The sequence below is a fragment of the Trematomus bernacchii genome, unplaced genomic scaffold (assembly GCF_902827165.1).
Source record: "Trematomus bernacchii unplaced genomic scaffold, fTreBer1.1, whole genome shotgun sequence".
Taxonomy (NCBI): domain Eukaryota; kingdom Metazoa; phylum Chordata; class Actinopteri; order Perciformes; family Nototheniidae; genus Trematomus; species Trematomus bernacchii.
The window spans coordinates 4,089,061-4,115,620 of record NW_022988050.1 but is presented as its reverse complement, the minus strand read 5'-3'; the positions used below and the strand labels follow the sequence as shown (position 1 = coordinate 4,115,620).

Sequence of the window (26,560 nt, the reverse complement as noted above, 5' to 3'; positions counted from 1 at the left end):
AAGAATCATGCACACGTGCAACTAATAGCATTAATGATGGCTGCATTCCATTTAGGTGTTTTGTGTTGGTCAGTGCTCTGTTGTGTATGCTGGCTCAGTCGCAGGGCTTTCTGGGACAATTAAATGGAACAGGGCTTCATTAACGTTATTAGCAACACCTGTGCTTCTCTTGCAAGGACAAGTCTAAATGCCTGCATTAACGAAACCGGCTTCTAAACTACGTTGCTAAATCTTAAATGATTGATAAGATTCTGGTTTTATGAGGACTACAACGATACAGAATTCGACGACTTCAACGTTACAGAAATTAGAGCTTATTATGTAAAATGTTCTGCTGGTGGATCTAGAAACCTAGCTTTACACGTGCTTAGCCACAAGAGGGCGCCATTCCTCCACTATAGCCAGGTTTGTGGTTTCCCCCCGGGACAACAGTAAGCATCTCTCCTTGCGCCCAACAGCAGGGGCGCCAAACAGCAGGGGTGCCAAAAATTGAAGTGAGGAAAAAGCCGGAGGCTGACATTTTTCTCCAGGGTGTCCGCCGCAGGGAACCCAGCGCTGAGAGCCCCGGGCTTTGAACAGACACACCACCGAGGCTTGTTTTGCAGACAAAAATCAGCAGACTGATCCAAGTGCAACCACTCTAAAGGACCGAGGAGAGCTCCCCTCTTGAATCCCATCTGACAGCAAGTGAGTTGCCTGTTGTCTTGCTTTCTTTCATTCTGTCTTTTTAAAGCATTGTAATGTCTCCCATTTGTAATTAGAAAAATAATCCAACTAGATTAGTGTCTGGCTGGTGGAGGTCTTTTATTCCACAGAAATGCTTCAAAATTAGCATGTATGGGAAATGCGTGAACATGGACTGTCAGTGTAAATAGACATAGTAGTGTGTATACACAGAACTAAGTGAAGCTCATACCTCACAGCAGAATGCTTCACTTTATTGTTTTATTACTGAACTCCTTGCAGTTGTGTTCAATTCCAAGAAACTCTGTTGGACCAAATTATAAGAAGCCTGTAGTGATTGTTCCAGTTTCTCTATTTACTGGCCTACTTTCTCAAATGGCTCAGTTTGAACTCAAGCATTTTAATTAAAAACACAGTAGAGTAAATGATAAAAGTGTGTCTACAGAATCATTCCCACACACATTTCACAGAGTTGGCGAATACAAAATAAGGAACAGGGATCACTGGAAAAAAAGCAATTAAAAGGAATAATGAAGATTCATTATGAAGCTAATAGACTCTTGTAATACTGATTACAAGAAAAGAAAAAAAAGCCATTTTAGGATCTGATTCACGTGAGAAAATCACAAGAAAGGGAGGAGATAAATGAACATTGATCTAAGCCAAACTGGAGAATAAGTAGGCCTGCCTGTAGGCTTATATCGATAAATAGCTACGCAGAGAATGTTTCCTGGCATCACTTCATACTAAAATTGCTCTAATTCTTTAATCAGTTCGAGTTTGATTTACATGTAATTGATTTAAGCCTGTTTTGGATGAAGCTGGCACCACTTTTACCTTTTGGGTTTAAACCCATTCATTGGCAGTGTCTCCTTGATATGTTCCTGCCTTGTTTGCTTCACTGGCATAGTCAAATTGTAGTATTGGCTTCAGGTGTGTGTTCTTGTAGGCGTTAAACTGCCATAGGATTGGGGTTAATGCGTATTATTTTAAATTGTCCGGTGGTTTGAATACGTATTTTAACGCTCTTTGTTTAGAGATGAATTACTGCAATAGAGGTTCCTGACCGTAGCTCGGTCCCGGGCTGGGCTGATCCCCCAGAGGATGGTGCAGTGGGCCAAATACAGGAGGAATGTTGATCAGCTTACAGGGGGCCGGGACGTGCTGGGATGTGATCGGCCGATGCTCGAATAATGCTCGAATAATGCTCGAATAATGCTCGCCCGGTAGGAAGGCTGCACCTGCAAAAACACGGAGCAACATGCACGCTTTTGACCTGGAATTATACATTTGCTCGTGTGGACTGGTTTTTCAAATATGTTTCTACATGAACTTAGACAGTAGTTCTAATGCTCTGATGTTATTGGCTGAAACCATTTGAAAATGTATATCTATGCAAATATCATCCCTTTTTATGTTAATTTGTGTATCAGTTTAAATATATTCATTACTATTGGCTGCAATTAAACACTGTCCAATGTGAACCAGTGACCTCTCCAGTGCGCTTTTACGCACGCTCTCCCCGGATAGCCTACATAAAATTGAAAACTCTCATCATGGCAAACCACATTTAGCTGTTGCTATTTAACCTACACACTGAGAGAAGTATAACGCCATGTGAATGCAGTTAATACGTTAATGTGCTGCTGTCATGGCCGAGGGCGCAGAGCCACATTTTCTGTGCCAAAACGAACCTCTCTCTCTCTCTCTCTCTCTCTCTCTCTCTCTCTCTCTCTCTCTCTCTCTCTCTCTCTCTCTCTCTCTCTCTCTCTCTCTCTCTCTCTCTCTCCACACACACTCGCACACACTACCCCATCTTCATGATGCAACAACGAGTCAATGCCATGATACATTTCATGTGATGCTACTTTAATTATAGCGTATTAATAAGCCATCTAAACGTCAACCTTGTTGCTGCTTTGGCGCACAGGCCTACGCTAATAAATCCAGCATGTGTTGGGCTCTTATTTGTGATTAATAAGTTATAGCATTCTGCATCTGCCTCTTGTTTCTGTGAGCCCTGGAGCCCCTACTCTTTTCCAACAGGTTCAACGTTGTGTTCTCATTACGACCTCCATATGGCTGCCTGTGAACACAGCGAGCCATGGGGCATTTGGAGCTGGCAGCACAGTGAGAATCAGTCCGTAAAGCGGCGGAGGTATTTGTTGTAAAAGTGAGACCAGTTGTGTTGTTAGAGGTAAAATAATCTTGAAGCAAGTGGTCGCTTGGTCAAGTGTTTATGTTCGTGTGCACATTATTTTTGGCTACAGGAGTAAATTACACGCATCGCCAAATTGCAGGTAAAATGAAATTTAAGTTAACAAAACACAGAACACAGCGGGATTTCGGAATATTTAAACCCCTCTCTCTCTCTCACACACACACACACACACACACACACACACACACACACACACACACACACACACACACACACACTCTGCCTCTCTCTCCTCCCTCTCTCTCTCATACATGGTTGGGAAAATCTGGGTTTGATTTTAATGGGGAGTAGCCTACCACGGGCTCGCTTTACAACCTATGGATGTACTGGAGGGATTCCAGTCTGTTTGAGCTTCGGGCGCGGATGCAGCGGTCCTCCTCTCGTTGTCCCCTCACTTTTGACTGTGTTGCACGCGTCTCTCTTGTCCTTTTTCATTTTTTACGATGCGAGTGTGAGAAACACGAGACACTTTTTGCGTTTGGAGGGGACCTTTTCTGACGGAAGACAACCCAAAGGCTAATTGGTGTGGATTTCGGGGGACGTCCTTTTTAAATTCAGACACGGCAACATTCACGACTTGACACCTGGGGTAAGTTTATAATTCTCGGAGTCCGTTTATCTGACATGCTGCCTGTGTGTGATGGGAACAGACTTTAATTTTACGCACCACTTGTTCTCTCAGAGAATAAGTGACTCGCAGCTCTTGTCATGACATGCTGTCCATTACTTGCCATTTGTTTTAAATAAAGGCAATGACTGTTATTACTTCATGAAAGGCTGAGGTAGTGTGACTGCGGTGTGAGGGTCGCTGAATCAGCGGGGCGCGCTGCATCAGAGCTGCGGACCACAGACAGGTGTCTCCTCGGTTTACAACCAGCCCGTCTTAGCGAGGAAATCAGCCCGCGCCGAGGATTGAATACGAGGTACAAGAGGTGGACTATACGCAGCCATGAGCTTTAGTAGCGACTTGGATTCAGAGCCAAGTGCGGATGCCAAAGCAAGCAGCGCGCTCCTCGGTTCCCCTTCCTCAACACTGCCCTGGCCAAGGCTCGCAATGCGTTTGTCACTTCTAATATCTTCCCTTTTTGCTTTAACACCACCACTGGCATGTTAAAAACACATTTCTAGATTCTGTAAAGCCACTTTCAAGAGGAAATCAGTTGTCTTTTAAGTTGTCTTATCTGGGGTTCATTGAGCATTATAGTGATGATGAGCTTGATTTGACAGTGAAGGTGTCAGAGGAAACCGCCTCCACAGAAATGATGAGCTCTCTAACCCCATCTACTCTCCTCACAAGCAGCAACAAGCCTGGAAGTGAAGGCAAGAGTCCATACAGATTGCTTATCTTCCCTGCTTCAATAGACTTAAAGTATGCCCCTGTTACACACTGAAACAGTGTCAGCCACTTGACCTACTTCTCACTCTCACCACAAATGACTGGAATCAGTCCATAAAGAGGGCCTCTGAATCCTCAGCGTTCACTGAGGTCAGAGGGAATGTGAAGTGTAAAACGCTTGAGTTTAATGCCTGTGGTGAAGAGATGTGATGTTTATCTCCAACGTGGCTAATGTTTCTCTGTTTTTGTCAATTTAATAATCTATATTTGATTGCATCACCCCCTCTTTCCATCAATAACAAACTGAGGGAGGTAGAGCCAGGAGCAGCTGAGGGCACATGACGTGGAAGCTAATCCAAGGCAACATAGTGCAGATTTGATTCACTCCTGGGAGTGTGTGTATGTGCTATTTATGGACCCCCGAGAAAAGCGTACGGATGAAGATGGAGATGGAGAAAGCTGCAGTAACATAAGTCGATCGTTTTCTTGTGCTTGGAAAAGCAGGATTCTTCAGAACTGTTGGCTCCGTCCACCTGAGCGAGTAAAGTCAACACATCAAATGTGTTTTTCTCCTTTGGGTTTAAAATGGGGTGAACTGATCTTTCGTTCTGTCAGTCCTTCATTTTCAGTATTTGACTGAATGTAAACATCCATCCCATCTTTGAGTCTATCTTTTGTCACTTTTAACAAATTACCTTGAGGCCCTTAATACAATTATCTCAACCATGACCTTGCGTATGAAGCTGTCAGTGAGATCAGAATGATCCTCTTTCATTTTTCAGCTGCTTCTCTGCAGCCACCATATCAGGCTCTGGCACCAAGAATAAAACGCTCTTTAGTTTTCCTGAATGGCAGTTTAATATTTTGATTGGACTGCACTTGGAATTTCACATGTAGAGATTTTATGTTCTTTCCTTCCTGGATCATTCCCACCCCAGATATGAATCAACATTTAGATCTGCAGATGGATGTGGTGATAAAGTAAACTCTTTTCACACAGTCTCACACTCACACATTCGTTGTCTCCACTCCAGAGGTGAGAGTGCTGTCTTGCTGACTTAAGTGGCCGTGTGTTTTCTCTTTGAGTGACAAATTGGGTGTGTGTGAGCTTACGTTTCCTGTTAAAATACCTGTCATTCGTCAGCGTGACACCCAAGATGTCTTTCACTGTGTGAAGAGCATCCAGGGGCAAAGATTCCCATGATTCATCCTGCCGCTCCCGCGCCCTGCTAGGCCAGCATATGTCAACCGCACATTTCCTCCAGATGCACAAGGGATAAGAGTGTGTGAGGTCCGCAAGTGTGTCTGTGCCCACTTAGTACCTATCAGTATCTTTATCTGACTTGGAAACACACAGTATACATCTTCTGGGTTATTGGCACACTGTCAGACATGGTGATCTGATTTTTGCCAAAGGAACTACATTTTTTTGTTTTTGCGGATGGGCCATGCTCAATTATGCTCATATTGTCAACATTAATTTGGCATTTCAGAGGGAAGAGCAATGCATTGTTATACAGATAATATAGTTGGACCACTTTTTTGATAGTAGGCTAACCTGTTAACGGAGAGTTTCCAACAGGAGTCGGTTGTTTTAACAAGTGCCCCAAAATGACAAATGTTCCTGACCAAGTCACAAAGACATCTTGCGGCCATAATAATTATCAGGTGAGCAAAGGAGGAAGTGCATGCAGGGAGGCAGGTGTGGATGGTCAACATCTGACATGGAAGACAGCTATTTAGTACTCTTTTTTTTTTTTTTAAACGTATTTTATTTAGCACCACAATCATTTCTTAAATCCTTTTTAACATTGATAACAAAGCTCTCCTAACCTGCAGAGCGTTTTCTTTTAGGAGTCAGCTGAAATGCAAGAAATATCATAAGGGATCCCAGAACTTAATACGAGGGGATATAACTTCCCCCCCCATGACTCCGGGCTCTAGATTTGTGTGCCTACAGTAAACCTTAACCATAGCGTGTCTCTTCATAAACGTTGATGGTGATTTGTTACAGTTACAGTAGACATGGTGTCGGCCTGCAGAAAGGGCTGTTACAGTAGGTCCGAAAACGCCTGTGTCATTCTAGAGGGCAATGGTAAGATACGCATTTGTTGTTTGATTTGGAGGAGAAATCTGAAGTAAAGACAAAAGACAGACATGGGGCTTCTTTCCGTTTTCACAGGGAGGCTGCTGACCCCTGACCTTTAGGCAAACGGTGCGTTTTAACAAAGTGAAGATAGAATAATGGAAGAGAAACAAGGGAAGAAGGCAAAGGGAGATTTCTGATGAGTCACCAGCTTTGGCATCCTTCAGTGTGTCTTCCTGCGAGAGCGAGGGCACATATTGAGAATGAGAACTAGCGTAGAGCATGTGTTTGTCCGTCAACAACGTGTGTGTTTAAGTGTAATGTACGCAACCGTGCGAGTATTCCAAGCACTTAATAAAATGATTTGTGGTATTTTTTCCCCCTGCGAGTTCAAAGCGGGTCCTTGCTTTTGGCTTTGGGGTAGAGGTTGCTCTTGTGCAATGGAAAAAAAAGAGGCTGTTTTCCTGTTAGGGGGGCTTTTTGGGAAAACCGCGGCTCTGCCTACCGCAGCCAGCCTTCAAAGGGCTTTGAAGGAGTGCTCACCTCTCCTTAAATCCTTCCCTGCCGCTAAACGAGCTACTTCCTCTCAGGAACACCTCACCTGCCGCTCCCCGTCCAACCTCACCGCTGCGGTCAGGGTTAAGCTCAGGTCCATGGGAAATGTTCAATCAAGGAGCCCTCAGTTCACCAACACACTCTAAAAACAGAACACTCATCTCTGTAACCCTGCTGCATGTTCTTCATGCAGGGACAAACAAGAGGAAGGAATCTGCCTCTGCCCAGCATCGCAGGGCGGAGGGTGTCATCCTTCTCTCCGCGCATCTTGACAGCACATGTAGAGGAAATATTTCTTGTATTTGAAGGCAGATCATAGTTTGACATGGAAGGCCGTAAATCTTTGAACTCTTGTCCCTTTTCTCACAAGTCCATAGCTCTGCCAGTTAAACATCCAAGACAGAGAACAGCTTTTTCCTTCCCTCAAGTTGACAGCTATATTTTTCATTTGAGAATTTATTCAGGACTGAAGCCTCGTGGGACATTTATACCACACTTTTAAATGTTACCCCTTCTTTGATGTTTTATTTTCAAAGCAATTATGCCCCTGGTTGCAGAACAACATGGTATTTTTATTATCTTTTAATGACACCCAAATATAATGTTTTAATCCACACATTGGACCCGGTAGTAGCCTATGTTAGTTTAAAACTCAACTAGTATACTTTGTAGTGTCATCTAAATCTAACAAACGTGTTGTGTTCGGCATATAGTAAAAACGGTAGCTATACATTTTAAAATCAAATGTTCAAAATACTATTTGAAGTTCAATCACTTAATCTTTGAACCGTGTATTGCTATTAATATTTACTTGAAATATTCTGACTTACTCTTGACTTTTTATTACCGAAAAACAAGTAAGTTACTCTTAGGTCATCTTAGCAGCATTTAAGCATTTGGATATGTTGGGGTTGAATTCCATGTGAAAATGAAACAAAGAGCCCTTATATTCTAGATATTTTTATTTTTGCGTGTCATGTTTCTCATAAATTAACCCCCACTAAACCCCGAGTCACTGTTACCCAGAACTCTTCCTGCTCATGTCCTTTTCCCTCCCTAAGCCTCCCATTTTCTCACCAAAAACCCTGACCTCACAGAACACTTCATTATCAGAAAGGGTCCTATCAGCATTTTACTTTTGCTTTTGAAATACCAACATGTATATGTGCAAATACAGAAGGCGGTAGCTGAGCACAGCTTCCCGTCTGTGTGAATTATCCCGACCCTCATATTCCACCTCTTGCTGTCTGTCTCCTCTCCTCCGGTTCGGTTCTGGATCAGGTTCTGTTGATCCAGAGAACCGCCGTGTGGGCTCGGCCACAGAAGCTGCTGCATTCCTCCGCTGGGCGTTCAGCCGTTTCTCCTGCAGTGTCTCTTTCTGCCAGATGCAGAGATGGAAAGGCAGAGATTATATCATATATACGTTTTATGATGCTTTTGAGATACTCCTGCTTTGTGATTAGCCCTTGCACTTTAGAGCCTCATATTTATTATCCTGGTAAGAAAAGTAGTTCAGGTGCCGCAGTTTGAAGTGATTTTGAAGGTTGCAGTAAGCGTAAAAACTCTGGTGATTTATCAGATGAAGCCTTCCAGAGACACTCACACAGCGCCTGTGAGCAGACGTAAGCAGACTTTTCAAATTTGTCAGTGATCCCTCTGCTAATGACGCTCTCAGCTGTGAGAGCTGACCCCCTCCTGCCCTCGGCTCTCCCTGCTCCTCCTCCCCTTCTCCTAAATCCCTAATGAATGCCAGCAAGGAACTCTGATCACCCTATACCCCCCCCCCCCCCCCCCCCCCCCCCCCCCCCCACACACACACACTTACAACAACAGTAGGATTGCCGTCACCACTGCGCCCATCGTCAAGTGGAATTCAGGCCACCAATATCTGACCCCTGTTACCTGAGGCCTGTCAGTCATGTTGATTCATCTGGACATGTTTATTTACCAATTAAATGAGTGTGTGGGTGAGGATACAGATGGTGATGATGTGATTGGGGCTGAACAAAATATTCTATTTATCGATGTGGTCATTGACAGAAAATGAATCCCCAAAACGTTTGACAATCTTACTTTTTTTGAAAGTAATTTGTTCAAGAAAAAAATATTTTTCTTGAGTCAAAACGATTAATCTTGAATTAAAATGATCCGAAATGTGACCTAATAATAAAACCCATATTAGCTGATATGATGTTCCCGTGTAATGCATCAAAGACAAACAAAAAATGTTGCGTTCAGGGGGATTTTTGACTGCTGGCGCTCTCACTGTGTTCTTTGATATGAATACAATGCATCTTTCCATAATGATAATGAGAATGGAGGTGGTCCTGTTGTTAGCCTATTAAAAAGTCCTCCATGGTTCTGAGCAGCCACTAATAACCCCACCAGGGATTACTGTACAGCAGGCTGGAGGACAGCAGGGCACCAGTTTGGGCCCCAGCTTGCTGTCAACCAAGAGAGGCGACCCCATAGACCCCCATTCACTCCCAGTCTTAGTGGGGCCACCACGCCAACTCTGGAGCAGCGGGAAAGGTTCCCACTTGGGATACAAAGTGGCTCAGCTGTCCCTCTCCTATCCTCACCTCCCACTGCGCCCTCCCCTCTACACCCAAGCCAAATAAAGCTTCTCAGCGACTTCTGTTTTCCTAATCTGTGAACTCTGACAGAGGAGCCCACGCTTGAAAGAGAGACAACTCAACATGGGATGATCTCCCGGTGACAGAGAGAAGCTGAAAAAACGTTGCTGAAACCACCGGACCACCCTGTCATCTTCCTGTTCCTGTCTCTCTTTCTCTCTCTATTCCTCACCCCCCTCTAATTTCCCTTCCTTCTGCCCTCCATCATCTACCTTCTCTAATTGCGCTGTCTCAGTTTGATTAAATCCCTTGAATACGTTCCAATAGCCAAATGGCCTGAGTAGCCTTTTTAGGTGAGACACGACTTCTTACTCCACTCCGCTTCCACTCTAAAAGCCCCATATTTTTTCATCCATTCGCATACTGTGTCCATAACACTAATGGGCAAGTCATCTAGAGTAACGCTGCAGTAGCTTAGCCAAAGGGGGTTGTAGCACGTCGACACAAGTACATTTTCCTCGCCATTAATCCACAGAGGAATGCAGCAGTGATGAATTGGCTATACTGTTTGTATTTATCACCACACTCCCAGCAGCCATTCACTTAGAAATGTCTGAGCTGCTGCAGGAACAGTTTGTCTTTTAGCTTGTTCTCATACTCTGAAGCTATACCTATGACATTTTTATGTGCTGTAATGTGTGTATATTCCATGTTATTGTGAATCAGGAAGCATACAAAGCAAGGAATTCTGGGTAGGGAGATGGTTTGGGTCAGGAGACCGCTGTTAGTAGAGAGCGGTTTTGTTGCCTAAATGTAACTAACTTGTGTGCTTTGAAGACAACTTTTACGTTGAACCGATTATGCATGTTGTAGCGAGGGAAAATGGACATTCAAAGGTTAATGCACAAAATATGAGGAAAAACGTTTTGTAACATCAGACAAACCACTGTATTATAAGTTGCTTTTCACATATTATGCTGTTGCACTAAACGATAAGTCAACATAGCCAACTAAGAATTTATTTTGGCAAGATCGGCCTAAGAAGCTTATATCTTAGAAAAGTTGACACAGGTTTTAATTCATGGATTAATTCTTGTTGTATACAAGCAACAGTCTGACATTTAACAAATAGGCTTATTAGCTTCTGTGCTGAATTAGATGAGAAGATCGATACATGTTTGTAAACCTAAAATGAAGCTACAACCAGCAGCACTTCAGTGTGGTATGCATTGTCTCCTTCAGAAAGAGGGGCCTGCAGCTGTTGCTACTTCAACCACATTTAATGAAAGACAATGTCTGCCCCCACTGAGGCAAGATTGTTGCTTGTTAAACACACTTGTCAATGCTGAAAGCAAAGAATTGTTCTTGCTGAAACAGATTCTAAGTATCTAAAGGTCAGCCAGCTACACCACTGTGACATCCTGGCAAAGCTTCATGGATCCAGCAAGATGTTGTGGAACTGGCTCAGTGTTTATAGCAATGTGGAAGACGTTTCTCATAAAGAGCAGCTCTTTGCCAGAGCATAGTGTTGCTGGAGCGCCTCCGAGGAGCCCTAACACTTGCTGCGAGGCTAGCATCTATTTCAGAGGGCGTACAGAGTTGAATTAAACAGCCGTGTCACTGTTCTCTCTCTGTTTAACCTACAAGCTCATCTGCCAGACGCGCCTGACAGCACCAGACTCTGGAAGAATCTCCCAGCAGGCCCGGCGGCACACGGACCGCACCATATTTAGTCATCCGACGTCCAGACACAGACCAACGCTGTCCTGCACCTTAATCTGCCTCCAGTCTCTTTCTCTCTCCATCTTTCCCTTTCTCGTTTTAAAAGTCCTTCCTTTGACTCCCTCCCTCCATCTCTGTCACTTTCCCTCTCTCTCAAACTGCTTCCATTCATATCTGTCCTCGCTCGCCCCCCCCCTCGAGTCATTTCTGCTTTATCACTGTCGCGTCCCTCGCTGTTTCTCTCCCCCTCTTTTGGTTCTTATCTACTGAAACTCTTCCTTGTGCCTGTTTGTCCTCTCTTTCAGTCTCTTACGCCTGTAAGCATGTTTCCTTCCTGCTTTTCATTAAACTTCCTCTCACTCCCTCAACAGCATACCCATCAAATTCTGTCTGAATAATTCCCTCTTTCCATATTTTCCCCCTCACCTGTCATAACGTCTACGCCTTCCTCCCGCTCCTTCACACCCCCCTTCTTCCCCTTCACAGCCTCCCCACTGTCTCTCCATGCTGCTGATGGAAGCTGGGCCCGGATGCTAATGAGTTGCTAATTCTATCAGCCGGCTCCCGTGCCCCCCCCCCCCCCCCCCCCCCCCCCCCCCCCCCCGGTGGGTGTCGGGCCCGCCAGCTTTACAGCGGCCAGCCTTTTGATGGAGTGCCTTGGCTGATGAACTCCCGCCTGTGTGCCCACTTTAACCTCCTCGTCCTCAGACACATGTCATTGATCAATGGCCTGATCCGTCCTGGCAAAGCCCACTTACTCCAATCATTTATGAGCAGGCCCATTTCCATGCACTCCATTTTTCATATGATGAATATTGTAACAGCATAGCACTTTTTTTTGTGTTCAAACTTCTTGGGCTACCTCAGCATTACAGGAAATACACACTTATCCCTTTAGTTCAAAATAACCTCCAGAAGTTTGAATTTTTCTTTTTGTATTATGTGCAGTTACCTTCACATTTCTATCATTGCCATAAGAAACAGCTGTGCCTCCGCTATTTCTTCTCCAAAGTCTTATGCTTGGTATAATTCCCTCACACTATTTTCCCTTAACACCCCTGAGAAGGGGCCAAATGGCTGGGTTTAAGCACTTGAACACAGAAGACTGCTCCTATTTACCAGGCCGCTGGGCCCTTTTTTGAGGGGTTGCTAGCTTTGGACCCCTCGCATAAGAAAAGAACGAAACTTTTGTTTTTCCGTCTCCCCTTAAACCGTCTGTCTGCCTTCCCCGCTTGACTGAAGTGGATACAGAGGCGGCCTTTTGTTCTACGGAGATGAAGAGGGATGCTGTAGTATAAGAGGGAGAGTGAGGGTAAGAGGAGGTGGGTGGGATTCATTGTCATTTAATAAATACCTAGCTAAGAGGGCTGGGGTGCCTTCTCACCCCCTCAGCTGTCTGTTTTGAAATGGGGCTCTTCTGGATTTGACACCCAGGGAAGTAAAAAGGGGATTAAGGAAGGAAAGCCTCAGGCTATATATATCTCTTTCTCTGTCCTTTTCTTCGCCAAAAGGCTTTACCCCCCCCCCCCCCCCCCCCCCCCCCCCCCCCCCCTCCTTCAATCTTTCTCTTTTTGGGACAGAGAGGCCCCTCGTCTAGCTGTGAGCGTATGAATGATGTCATCCAGGTATCTATCTTGACCCAGAGATTGTGAAAGGCTTGAATGGAGTCTCATAGCCTCAGTATAATCCTAAGCAGCTATCACTTTTGGAGAATGTTCTGCTTCAGTGAATGAAGATAATGCTTCCTTCTCTAGGGTCAGCACTGTGTAACAATAGTGCTGCAACGGTTGATTTCCCATCAAATTCGTAAGAACTTGAAAAGTAAAGCCATGTCTTCATATATAAAAATAGTTCCCTTTTTTTCAAAACATAACCCTGAAGCAGAGCCATGACCAGGGTCACACACGGTCCACTGCTTTGCAGAATAGCCAGGGATTATGGGGTGACTTCTGCCATGCTGCTGAAGCATGACCAGAAAGCTTTGGTCCACTTTTGACCTGAATGGAAGTCCTGAATGAGAGGCCGGCATTACAATTCAGGATGCAGTCACTTGCAGCGACTAATGTCTCTCTTTAAATGGTCACATCCTTTCCCTTGGGGCCCCCGTCTAACTGTCTTATCCTTTGACAGGCTTTTAGTCAATGAAAATATGCACTTGTACAGTACAAGATACAATTTAATTTCCTTCCTAAGGGCAAATGTAATTTAGTTTGGAAGATGGTCAAAGTTGTTTTTATACAGTCGGATTACATTCTATTTTATATCCTATTATGGTAAAAAAATATGTCCATGACCTTGACCTTTTCTGTTTGTTTCTTTTTCTTGCAGGAAGGCTCTGGTCAGCCTGAAGTGAAGGGTCACTGAGCTCAGACACTTCGCTTCCACTGACTCACAATTATACACACATAGGGGAAAAGTCACACACACAGACACATCTGCACCACGACATCCACATTTACACTCACAGACGTTTGGGGTACACACCCAAAGACTCTGCATTAACGAAGGCGCACACACACACACACACACACACACACACACACACACACACTCAGGCCCTCTAAGCAGGATGGGGGAACCCTGGAGGTGCCTGCTGGTCCTGATCCTCCTGACATGCTCAGCCTTCACCCACAGCGCCACCAACCCCTTCTCAGGGCAGCAGACCCCTCCGGACCCTTGCTATGACGACCAAGGCGCAGCCCGCCGCTGTATCCCCGAGTTTATCAACGCTGCCTTTGGCAAGGAGGTGATGGTGTCCAGCGTCTGCGGCCGGCCTGCATCCCGGTCCTGCAGCGTTGTGGAGCGGGGCGACGATCGGCCATCTGTGCGCTCGTGCCAAATCTGTGACGCCGCGGACCCTCGCCGTGCCCACCCAGCTTCCTACCTCACTGACCTCAACTCAGCGCACAACCTCACCTGCTGGCAGTCGGAGAATCTGAACACCTCGCCGCACAACGTGACTCTCACCCTTTCACTGGGTAAAAAGTTTGAGATCACCTATGTCAGCCTGCAGTTCTGTTCACCTCGACCCGAGTCCCTGGCCATTTACAAGAGCATGGACTACGGCAAGACCTGGATGCCCTACCAGTTCTACTCCTCGCAGTGCCGTCGTTTGTACAATCGGCCAAACAAAGCGTCCATTACCAAGCAGAACGAGCAGGAGGCTTTATGCACAGATGGCCACACCGACCTCTACCCACTGTCTGGAGGACTCATCGCGTTCAGCACTCTGGACGGACGGCCCTCTGGCAAAGACTTTGACAACAGCCCCGTCCTCCAGGACTGGGTGACTGTCACCGACATCCGCGTGGTCTTCAGCCGGCCCCAGCTTCCCCGGGAGCAGGGACTGGGGGCTGCGAGCAACAGCGACGACCCCATGGCGGTGACATCGTCGCTGCCAACTTATTTCTATGCAGTGGGAGACTTCCAGGTGGGCGGGAGGTGTAAATGCAACGGACACGGCTCCCGCTGTCTGAAAGACAAGGAAGGGAAACTGGTGTGTGACTGCAAGCACAACACAGAGGGCCCTGAATGTGACCGCTGCAAGCCCTTTCACTACGACCGGCCGTGGCAGAGGGCCAATGCTCGCGAGGCCAATGAGTGTCTGGGTACGTTTTTCTCACCATTTGTCATTCTTTATATGCTTTTTAACATGTTTCAGTTGTGCTGCTGTGGGACATACTGCAGATTACTTTTTGCCTGAAATCATTACAGATCATTTATGAGAACTTACATTTGGTGTTCTGGGAAGCGTTTTTTTTACATTAGATGTAAAATTACATTTTTTTTAAATAAATGAAATGCTGATACTTAGTAATAGTAAACAAAGTCTGCAAAAAGGATGAAGCTGGGCTGGATAGGTTAAACAAACACAGGAATTTCACCAAACCAAGTCCTTTTTTAAATGTACGTCCTTAACTTAAAACGACATAACAACATTTAAAGCCAAACCATGATGTTTTACTAAACCTAACCAACGAGTTTTATGGACAAAATCTACAGCAAACAAGTCATTTGATTGTGTTATGTGTTTGAGTGTGGAGACAGGGTTGTTCTTAAAGGATATCATTTAGCTGTGTTTAATTCAGTGGCCATTATAAAGTAGCATGGAAATGTAATGTGTTGAAACCCGTTCTTTCTACAGCTGCTCCATTTTTAGTTCAAAGCGTTTATGAAAATTAGGACACTTTAAAAAAATCCATGTTTGGAGTTATGACCTTTTCACCACCCACTCAGGATATGACAGCAATGATTTAACTGTGATGACCTGTGTTTGACTGTCACAGCGGTAATTAAGAGAGCTGCCAGAGCATACCGGATAGGTTTGTGTTTGTGCAGGTGAGGAGTTCTGGTAGCACATAGTGGTTGAACTTATAAATGTGGGCACCGTGTCCGAAAACATGAGCCTAACCTGTTCCTTGCATTTCCCATCAGTCCTTTCTATTTGCCGCCCCTCTACAGGGAAAAAAAACAACCCTACTTGTAACAAAATTCATGTTTTCTGGACTTGTCTCTTTTTCACGAGCAAGTCTAAACAGTGGATGACAACAGCTCGAGTCATTGGCGCAGCGCTACAGCTAAGTCTTCCAAGAATGTTTTTTGGCAGTGTTTGCCTGTACCTCAAGACATGCTCTGTAAAAGCCATCCAGACGTGCTCTGAAAGCTTGCCAAGTAAACATTATAGCAATTTCTGTGGCAATTTTTGTTAATGTAAATGGGTTATATTTATATTGGATTAGGCTTTTATGTGATATTTAGAACATATATTAATTTCATGGCTGTACAAAGATTTAAGACACATGCCATGTTAGCCATGTGTTTTCCCCCTCACTCTGGAAAATGTTCTCAAAACATGTGGCTGTTTCTTTGGTGGTCATTTTAACAGCATTACTCTTAGTATAAATAGAAATAGGTGGGACCTCATTCAAGTCAATTTTGTTTGTCATAAAAAAGTGTGAGCGTAGAAAAAATGAAACCGTATTAGCACCCGCAGTCCCCATTTTAACCTTTCCCCATAATGACATGAAATTACAGCCAGAGAAAAAAAAACAGGAGCAACACATTGAAAAGCAGTGTATATTTTTCTAACATGTTATAATTGCCCGGTGAGCTGGCTTGAGATCATATTTAGCGTTGAACAGTGCCAGATCTGTTTAAACAGGAGAGTGACAGAGCCAGAGCAACATTTTGGCCTTTTTAGCACCATAAACTTCCTACGCCAACACTACCTTACTTTGGCTTTTACACCCTCACTTTTTCTTCTCCAAGATACAGGCACACGCGTTACACACCTAGCCCCTTCTACAACAATATCCTGTGAATCCCTTAGTGTTTTCTCGCTTAAACTTTTGCACACGCCTTCTTTTAAATGGCCCGTAGTTGTTTCCGAAATGTTACACCCGCTTCCCGTAGGGCTCTTCTCAGCGGGATTGATATGTCACTTCCATCCATGACTTCTGGACTAAACAGCCCCGCTGCACAGGCCAACTCTGATGACCTAATCTAGTGTTGATACAGGGCAGTTAAAGCCTATTGCAATTTGCACGCTATACCTGATCATACATCCGGACACGCCAAAAAGTAAGTCCCAGATGTCCATAATTTCATGTTCCAAAAGCCTCTTTACAGCTTAGTCCGGTAGAACTGGTTCCAACATATCCTCTGAGCAGCCTTTAAAAGGCCTCTCCAATGTATATTTAAACCCATTCTTAAAATGCGTCCGCCCCTTGTTGATTTTTCTCTGCATGCTTTTCTTCCTGACGCGGTGCACAAAAGGGCGGTGGGCTACAGTGCGAGCCACTGTGGCCGCGAGGTGTAAGTATTTATCCCGGGCAAGTGTGTAAGAGTGGCATGTTACAGAGCCAAGGAGTCCCTTAGGTGTCACCAGAGCCTGCATGAGGCCTGCCGGGTGTTTGGGTTGGAGTTAGGGTCTGAGGGGGGCAGGCTGAGGTCACGATCCTTTGCGAGGTGGTGACAAGGTTAAGCTGACGGGGGAGATGGTTTGTGGATAATGAGGAATTCAGAGCAGAGCCAAATCAATAGTTGTTGCACACTCTGAATCTGTCAGTCCTTGGGAAATCGAGTGCCTGGTTACCTATTCAACAACAGTATTGTTAGGATGCTTTTAAAGATGTTGCCATGCTTTGCTCTCGCTCGTAGCCGTCCCGACTTAAATCTTCCCCCAGCAGGACAAGAACACTGTCTCTAACAGGCTGGTTTGATTGTTCGCCAGTCTTACTAAATGTTTGACATGCACCGCACCAAGATTACTGTCTGTGCTCTTGGCAAGCTTGTGTACTGTCTGCAGACACAAGCCATGCACACACACGCCCCATCTGCCTCCTCCCTCGCTATGAATCCTGCCTCAAGACATGGGTTTACAAATCCCTGCTCTAGTAGTCAGAGAGGGCAGCCTCGTAAAGGAGCGTGTCTGTTTGTATTGAGGGAGACAGGATGGAAAAAGCTGTGATTTATCTGCCCACAGGACAGAATCAGGAAACAGATGGATAAAAGCTATTTGGTTACTGGTTGTGATGGAGTATTGGCTTTTCTGCTGGCATGGTCGATGCCGTTATGTAAATACCTTTATGTTGACTTAAACATGTGAGACGCTGTATCATGCCATAATAGAGCCTGCCAGAGTCACTGTAGAAGATGAAGAGGTCTCTCGTGGAGTCAACGACAATGTGACATCCTGAGTAGATGATAATTTATGGCGGTGTAGGAGCGCTCTGCTTTTGGCTGTGTCTGCAGCCATATTGGTCCCGTTTGGCTGCAGCACCTTTTTATTTTCTCCAGCCCTTCCTTTCCCTCATTTTGGACTGCAGGAAGTCCAGAGTCCTGCTTTGGGACGCTAAGAGTCCAGGGCCAGACATCATCCATCCCTAATGGACCCTTAAAGCAGGTCTGCTCCCAGTGTTGCGCCAGGCACACTGTTATGCATTCATAGCATTAAACACAGAGGTCACATGAAGGCTGTTTGAAATGCCTTTTTGCTTGATTTGCCAGAAATGCAGGTTAGTAGCAGATCCGGGTGTTCCTGCTCTGCTTCAGCGTCTGGGTGTGGGGTTGTTGAATATTTCTAATACTAGGCTTTGACAAATTGAGTCCAGTGGGAAATTAGTGATATGATATTCTGCACAAGAAGCTTCCTTTCAAATGAAATGAATCAACTAAATAAGTATTCACTGCAAACTCTCATTATACATCATGTCATCACCTGAAGGAAATTCCCACAAATTAGTTATTACTTGTTACATCACAGATGTTATTAGATCATGTCTGCCACACTTGAATAAATCAGCAGAGTAAGGAGAAGCAGAACAGACATATTTTGAAGTCACAAGCCCGCTCAAACCGTGTGTGGTTTTTGGTGGGCTGAGCTTTTCTTTGGGAAACTATTAGGGGAAATTCGACAGATGTGTTTCTTAGGGAGCAGAGTACATCGAGTAGAGGTGTGTGTGTGTCAGAGGAAGAGGCCAGAAACACATGAACATGGCTCAGAATAAGCCCTCAGATCTGCACAGATCAGTGGAAACTCCAAAGACCACAGAAGAACAAACTCACTTTTTTCTCTTTTAGTTTCCCTTCCCGACAAGAGGGAGATGTTTTTTTTTTTTTTATATGCTGATTTAAAAAATAGGCTTTCCCCCCCTCCAGAGGTAAGACCGTTGATCCAGTCACCTAGACACTTTTTATGCCCGGTGATCAAGAAATTACCTCACTCTCAAACACACCACACATTAAACAATTGTGGGTTTACATGATATTGGATAACACCATCAACTCCCAGTTTCTTAAACTTGTGTGCACTTTTTCTTGCAACATTATTTTGCTTGCTCTTAGAGAGAACTTCGATTTAACTCTGAGAATCCTGCAGCCTGAAATTGTCCTCAATGGTCGGCTGCAATGTAGCTGTCTGTCCCTGGAGGGCAACATGATATGAAGTCAGGGAGATGCCCAATATAGACGGGTAGGGATGAAAAAAGCCAGAGCTGCCTCGATATTACTCCATGTATGTGCCATGTTCCTACTTTCGCTAATTGACTTAAAGACCGGCCCCCCCCCTCCCTTCCCTCCTCTGCCGCCTGTCGCTGGAGGCTAACAAGGAACCGACACTTCAATTACTTACAGCGCGACACACAAATGAGCAAGAGATGTTTGTGTGTAGGTGGGGGGTGCTGGGTGCTGAGCGAAAGAAAGTCATTTTGAAAAAGAAACCTCCTGTGCGTTCAAATAATTACACAGGCTAGGAATGTTGTTCTAAAATCAACAGCCCTATGAAATGATGCCTCTGGGGTGGTTAGCGTGAGACGCAGAGGCTACAAACATGAGGCTTGTGAGTTTTGTTTTGGTGGTGTGTGTGTGTGTGTGTGTGTGTGTGTGTGTGTGTGTATGTGTGTGTGTGTGAAGCAAGAGTAACCTCCATCTGAATGAGACAACAGGATTTGGTCCATTTGATTGGTTTGTCCCATAGCTTTGCTCTTTGCTTGTATTCCCTCTGTCAGTATTGCAACTCTGGTCCTCGGCCAACCCACAAGAGAAGGGATTGATGCTTTTCCCGTTCCATCAAGACACCCAGAAAGGCTCTTTGGCAACCAGGGAACATGGTGAAACAAACGTTAAGGACAGCAAAGTGTCAAATAACAACATTAACGTCAGCCGGGTTCAAACTCTGGATTTTTTTCGGATATGCTCTGAGGCCAAGTGTGTGTAATAGTGTGTGCATGTGCATCTTTAGTGCATGTGTGAGAGCCACATGTACTATTCTAGTGTGATGTAGCGTTTCATCCCCGTGCCAAAGCAAACTGGTGGAGCTGCAGCGTGCCCACCCTGCTCTCCAGGCCCCCATCGACTCTCACCACAGATGGTAGCAATCACCTCCGCCGGCGCTCTCTTCCTCTCTATCCTGGTGTAACTGACTCTTGTCAAAGATTAACTCTCTGCGTGTTCCCCTCTCTTCTACCTCTTCTTTTATTTCATATGTATTTTTTGCTGATATAAGTTCTTTACTCTTCTCTCATTGAATCCCCTCTGTTTGGGTAACAGTTTGCCTCTATTTATGCCGCTGAAGTTAGTTAAAATATGTGGTTTTTGGCTGTGGTGTTGCTGGTGGCAGCAAGATTCGGAGGGGATTAAGAGAAAATACATGTCGGTTTTTAACAATGAGTATGCAATAATCGCTCAGCTCACTTAAGCTGTGGTTTGGTCTGACTGTGGCTGACATATTTGATATCATATGAATGGAGTGCATTCATGCATATGAAATAGATATTGTCTGTTATTGTATGTCTTCATAGCCAGTATAGAATGAATAAGAGATTTTGTTGCATTAGGTCAAACGATGCTATGTCACTCAACATTACCTCCATAGCGAATCAAGCATACTATCTTTTATCTCACCCTCATCAAATAAGTGTGTTGCCTAAACCTAACCAAGTAGTTTCAGTCTTCAGAAACCATTTGTTGGACGAAAACTTGTCGGCTAAAAAATCTCATTAAAACTGATAGTAATCTCATTTCAAATTGAAAACTACATGGTGGTTGTTGCAATAGATTTTGTCAGACATCAATGTTCAGGCCAGGACTCATCTGCTTTCCTTGCTGCGTCTCAACCTGATCAGAGAAAAACTAAAACCATTAGGTTTTCCCTCAGCATCTCTACTATCATCTCTGGCCACATTGGTGAATTTCCACAGTAGGCTCCATCTGTCACTTTCTATTTCTAAACCAGCCCAGGCATGGCATGCATCCCCCTGACTGGACCTCATGGTTGTGAATGCCAAGAGTCATGTCAAAAGTACATCTGTTTTTACCTCGGTTTTGACTGATTCACCATGATAATTTGATTGCACAGCAGACGTCTACTCCTGCGCTCAGGACTTCAGGATGTTGCCGGTGGGAAACAAAATAAAAGCAACCGAGACAGACAGAGAGTGAAGGAAAAGGCGGGACACAGATAACAATGTTTAGATGTGGGGAAGTGAAGTAGACCAGAGAGAGGGAGTAGAGCTAAGGACTCAACTCTCCGCTGACACCAGGCCCCCCGACATGGCAACCCTCCAGCCTAATCTTGTTAAAATCTCTCCCCGCCTGATGCCATCCAGAGAAAGAGGAAGGGGAGACAGAGGAAAGGATGGACAAGAGAAAGAAAAGAGGGAGAGGCAACCAGTGAGAGTATTTGGGATGGTGTCTCATGAAAGTAAGAGCAGCGAGGAAGGGAAGCTTAGGGGAGGGGTGGGAGAGGAATTAAGGGGACTCTCAGTTCAAAAGGGCTCCCAAGAGCCGGCTCTTAAGCCCACGGCGCGAGGCTAACCGCAGAAACCAGCGGAGGGGAGGGGGACGGCTAAGACGTGGTGTCAGAGCCAGAGGAGAACGATATGGCTGTGTGGAGGAGATGGAAAGAGCAAGTGGCTTTGTTACAAAGAGGGAGAAGCTACTTTAACACAGCAGGACTACAGCATTTGTAGTTTCCTGTTAGTCTTCAGCTCGGAGCTCTTAACCTCTTAAATCTGAGTCCACAGCTCATTAGAGTCCACTCTCTGCGGTATTTACATCCGTGTAAGTCTCACTTCTGTTTGACTTTTTTTCAGCATTTGTCACTTGATCCATGTCATTTTGTGAGTGGTTACAAACCCTTGAAGCAGTGTCTCTAGTGTGTGTGTTGGTGTGTGTGTGTGTGTGTGTTTGCCCACACTGTACACTGCCTTGGCTCTAATGAGGAGCTAATTAACCGGGTGTTCCCCCCGGTGCCCTGAGCAGGTGGCTGGAGCAGCCAGGCGTAACTCAGCCCAAACACACACACACACCGGCACACACACTTACACACACACACTTACACACACATCATGGCAGGATCCCATATAGCAGAGCCTGTTTGGCCAGGCGGAGAAGGAACCCAAGGGGGCTGCAGCAGGTCTGCACTACAGGCCTGGGCCAAGAGGGGAGAGGTGATGGTGGGAGAGCAGTCCTCCAATTTTCAAGGACCAATTTTAGCCATGGGATTTGGGTTTTGCACAGGCTTCCAAAATCAATTGGCTGTGCTTACTGGCTTGGCTTTGGTGAAGCTGAAGGGAAAATAAGGTTAGATTTATCCCTGACATATGAAGAGGACTCCACAAACACACTTGCATTTTTGAGTCTCAGTCTTTACGGGCCAACTTGTCACAGCACACATGACACACCAGACCAAGCGCTTGTTCAGAGCATTATTACGTGTTGAGGCACCTGTAATGAAATGTAACAGTTATTTGTTCTTCTGCCAGTCGACCTGAAATATACCTATTTTTGCATGTGTTTAAAAAAGTAAGCTCAACGTAGATCACAAACTGCACGGAGTAAGATATTGGATAAAAACAAAACATTTACTCTTAGCAGTTATTCCATCTACATTTGCATTTGGCTCGATTCATTGTGATGACAAAGTGGTGCAACTATTCTCCACTAATATTTTCCTAGGGGCTTTTTACTCCTTTGCCTCGATTCCTCTCTTTGTTGCAGCATCCCTCTGTTTGCCAAGCTCGTAGCTTGTGTTTGTTGTTTGATTTCCACGACAACACGAGGAACCAGATTTTTGCATCCTTGAATTGGACACTGACCCATAGAGGAGCCACGCTTCACTGGAGGATCTCGGTTTCTTTGCTGACTTTCCACCACCGACAGAATGCAGAACAACAAAAAAAGTCTGTCTGTTTTTTCCCTTCTGACAGATATGAGTTAGTGAGGGATCTTTGCGTAGCACTTGCGAGGCTTTGATGTGTTAATGAATTGAAAAACGGCCTTCAACAGTGTTCGGTTATCCCCGCGGAGCCTAATTTGCGTGAGGGGGGCTGCTGCGGTGGAGAGGGACGGCAGGTTGGGGGGAAAGTGGGGTCTCAGAGAGTGTGTGTGTGTGTGTGTGTGAGTGTGTGTGTGTGTAGCACTTCAAAACAAACCCATAAACATTCCAGGATCCTTGGGCAGCTGCAGCTCCAAGCTGAAGTGAAGTCCACAGAGCATGAAAACCATACAAACATACAAACACCTAATTGAATGCTTTTTGCCTGATTGTTTTTTCAAAGCAATTACCTTTTTGGACTTCAATTTCATTCACCTTTTTTCCAATGAACTACCATTCCCTCATTCTCCGTCACAACTGTCACAAAAGGTGTTAAAGCCATCACTGCCACACATGCTAAACCATTCAATTGGAGCTTTCTTTACATTCTCCACGCTTCAACATATCCTCTCCTACTTCAGACTGTGTCGGCCGAACTTGTTGCACAGCTGTGAGTCGAGAAGATGCCATCAGAGGTACCGTCGGTGCTCCAGCCGGGGAGAGAATGTGATCCGTGGCTTTCATGTGCTGCTACAAGGTGTTAATGGTCACAAGTGCTCACAGCTGTGTGTGTGTTTGAGACGCTTGATCATAATCACAGTCCCCCACCTTGTTCTCCCCACCAACAGCCCAGACACTCACCGGAGCGGGTGTGTTTTCTGTCACATTGCTTTTAGAAGAAGTCCGACAGGCTGTTTAGTTCACACAGATAATCATGAATTTGGTGTTTTATTAAAGCTTAAACACGGACCATATCACTTAAGATAAAAAGCTTTGTGCAACGTGCAAGCTGCCCTCTGTATCTCCTTTGGACAATTCCCCAAGGTCAGAGGTCAATCCACATCTTGAGCCTACGAGATCTTGAGAGCGCACCAAAGCAGCAGCAGTGTCTCTACACAAACAGCGCTGCCTCAATATTGATCCATCGAGAAGCAGCATTTCATTAACTGCAGAATTCCATACAAATTGGGCTGCGTAATAACCAGATGGAATTGGGAAAGAGTCTGGGAATGTGCTCCCCCTTTTTTTCCAGGGTCTGCGACCAGGGAAAACTGGGCCTCTTTCCCAATCTGGTGCCAGGCTTCCCCTTCAGTTTGGATGGAGGTGCATAGCCTTCACTGCTCACAAATCACATGTATCCTATTCAAGTCATTGTCCTTATCTGAAAGAACCATGACTGTCATTACAAGTGATATTTGATCACCTAGAGGAGATCATTTCACATTATACACATCATTGAGCTCAGTGTAACTGCTGCACTGACCTTGGCTGCAGCAGCAGTGTCAGCTAGGGAGGAGGAGACTTTAAAATGATATGTCAACTTATATTTGTTGCATTTTCACACATGCTCCAAACTCACACACGGAAAGGAAACAGAACATTTTCCAAAGGATGTCAGAGTTTAAAATATATCAATGATTTTTGATTAGTCTGGCAATTATTTAAGTTTAATGAGATATATTAAACTGAGAAAACAAGTAAATCTTCATTTTTGGGAGGCTTAACCAATTTTCCCGAACCTTTTTGCATTAAAAATTACTTTAAAGGTTAATATATTCTCAAAACCTATCATTGCTGCTCTTGTGTTGTCAGTTTTAGATTAATTTCTGTCTTTTCACTAGTCACTGTAATGCACGCAAAGCCACTCGCATAAAGAGCCTCCTATTACTTCAGACAGTCTGTCTTCACTTATTCCCCATTATTGTGTCTTTATTCTCTTCAAAACATCCATTGTTAGTGCATTTTTCACAATCCGTTCCCACCAGAATAATTAATATCACCTTCTGTTGTGATGCCCTAATAATCCTTGTTTGCCATAACTGTTGACATTTCTGGTCAAACATCTCTGCTGTTGTTTACCCCTTTCTAATTTATCTGCGGATCACTTTGAACCGGAGCTTAGCTCGTCTTTGAAGCCACGGCCAAGTCTTCATGTCTCAGGTCTGACTCTGATTTAGCAGCAGAGGGTATGGATCAAACTCTGTTACACAAACAAGAAGGCAAGGTTTCTCATTATGCTGCTCAAATGCAAACCCCACATGAAGAGAGTGGATATGTCAGAGCTGGTGAACGAGGCCTAATGTGGAGGAAATAATGGTGAGGTGAAAAGACATAAAGGAATCCGCTGGATTTCAAGTGGAACTGCGAGGAACTTTTAAAAGATATTACCTCACTTCTTATGGCCCATATATTGCGACTCGCCTCATTTAGAAGACAGCTAGCTCCAGCCCACTTCTTTATCTGAGAATGTCTAGCTTTTAATAGATCTTAGGAGCCTTTACCCATCAGTGATTCATGAAATTGATGTCTCTCTTTGCAGTGATTAATACCTAATGGACTGAGAAAAGCTGAATTCATTAATTATGAAATGGAGAAAATGAGCTCTGCAAATATCTCTTTTGATTGATGAGTTCTTGAATAGCAGCCAAGCACACAGCCGCAGTGTGGATTATAAAGCACTCGCTGTTACTGGAAAGTCTCCGCCAGCTCTCTTGTGATATACACGGAAGTGAGCACAAGTTAAACTGCAATGCACGCTCCATGGGAACATTTCCTCTAACTTTGAAGACACGTTGAGTTTTACCCACATTTGCTGATGTTATATCACATTACTGACAACATTCTTCTTCCCTCTGCAGCGTGCAACTGCAACCTCCACGCTCGGCGCTGTCGGTTCAACATGGAGCTGTACAAGCTGTCGGGGAGGAAGAGCGGCGGCGTCTGCATGAACTGCCGCCACAACACCGCAGGCCGCCACTGCCACTACTGCAAGGAGGGCTTCTACAGAGACATGGCCCGACCCATCACCCACCGACGGGCCTGCAAAGGTAAAGTCCAACAAAAAACTGTTGCAGAATGCATACTAGTTAAAGGTCCCCTGTTATACTGTTTTTCATCAATATATTATAGGTCTCGGATATATACAAAACATGTGTCTGAAGTGTTTGGCTCGAAATACCAAACAGATCATTGCAGCATCCCATAATCCCCTCTGTTTCAGCCCTGTTTCAAAAGTGCTGATTCTCTGTCTATTGGCTAATGGTTACACAAGCCAAAAAATCGTTATGACATCATAAAGTGACCAAAATCTGATCAGCTCATTTTCAGACAGGTTTTTATATACATGAATCAGGACAAAAAGTGAGTGAAGCTTTTTTCCTGAAACTTTCAGAATCTCTTTCCACAGAGGGGACACATGTTGATGTATAAAATACATGAAAAAGATTTTGGATAATAGGTGACCTTTAAAGGGCTACTTCTTTCTCAAAACATTTAATTGTATATCAATTACTTCGTCTTTGAATTCTTGGAGGAAACCTTATTTAATTGTTAAGAAAGAGTCCAAAAGCAGAGGATGAAATCTATAATGAATTTCAGTTATTGCTAGGTTACTAAGGTATACGGTAATAGTAAGGTTTTAGCAAAGAAAAATGCACGCGTTTGGGAAGCAGGAACCATACGACTATGACCTGGATTATACTGCATCAATTGTGTTAGAGTTTGTCAATGTTCGAGTTTAAGTAGTTTTGCTGTTAAACTCGGCCCCAATTTACATGCATTTATC

General features: G+C 44.6%; 1 protein-coding gene across 2 annotated transcripts in view; it reads left to right on the top strand.

Moving 5' to 3' along the window:
- Nucleotides 1-650: 650 nt before the first annotated feature.
- The window catches only part of ntn2 (netrin 2), a 43,120-nt gene continuing 17,210 nt past the window's right edge, over nucleotides 651-26,560 (top strand). The window contains exons 1-3 of one of the 2 annotated variants that reach the window (XM_034120181.1): nucleotides 651-687; nucleotides 13,509-14,788; nucleotides 25,635-25,823. In XM_034120181.1, the coding sequence (XP_033976072.1) occupies nucleotides 13,750-14,788; nucleotides 25,635-25,823 (1,228 nt within the window). In that variant the 5' untranslated portion in view covers nucleotides 651-687; nucleotides 13,509-13,749. Of the gene's footprint in view, nucleotides 688-3,213; nucleotides 3,495-13,508; nucleotides 14,789-25,634; nucleotides 25,824-26,560 lie in introns of those variants that run through there. The other variant, XM_034120180.1, reaches the window with a different exon arrangement.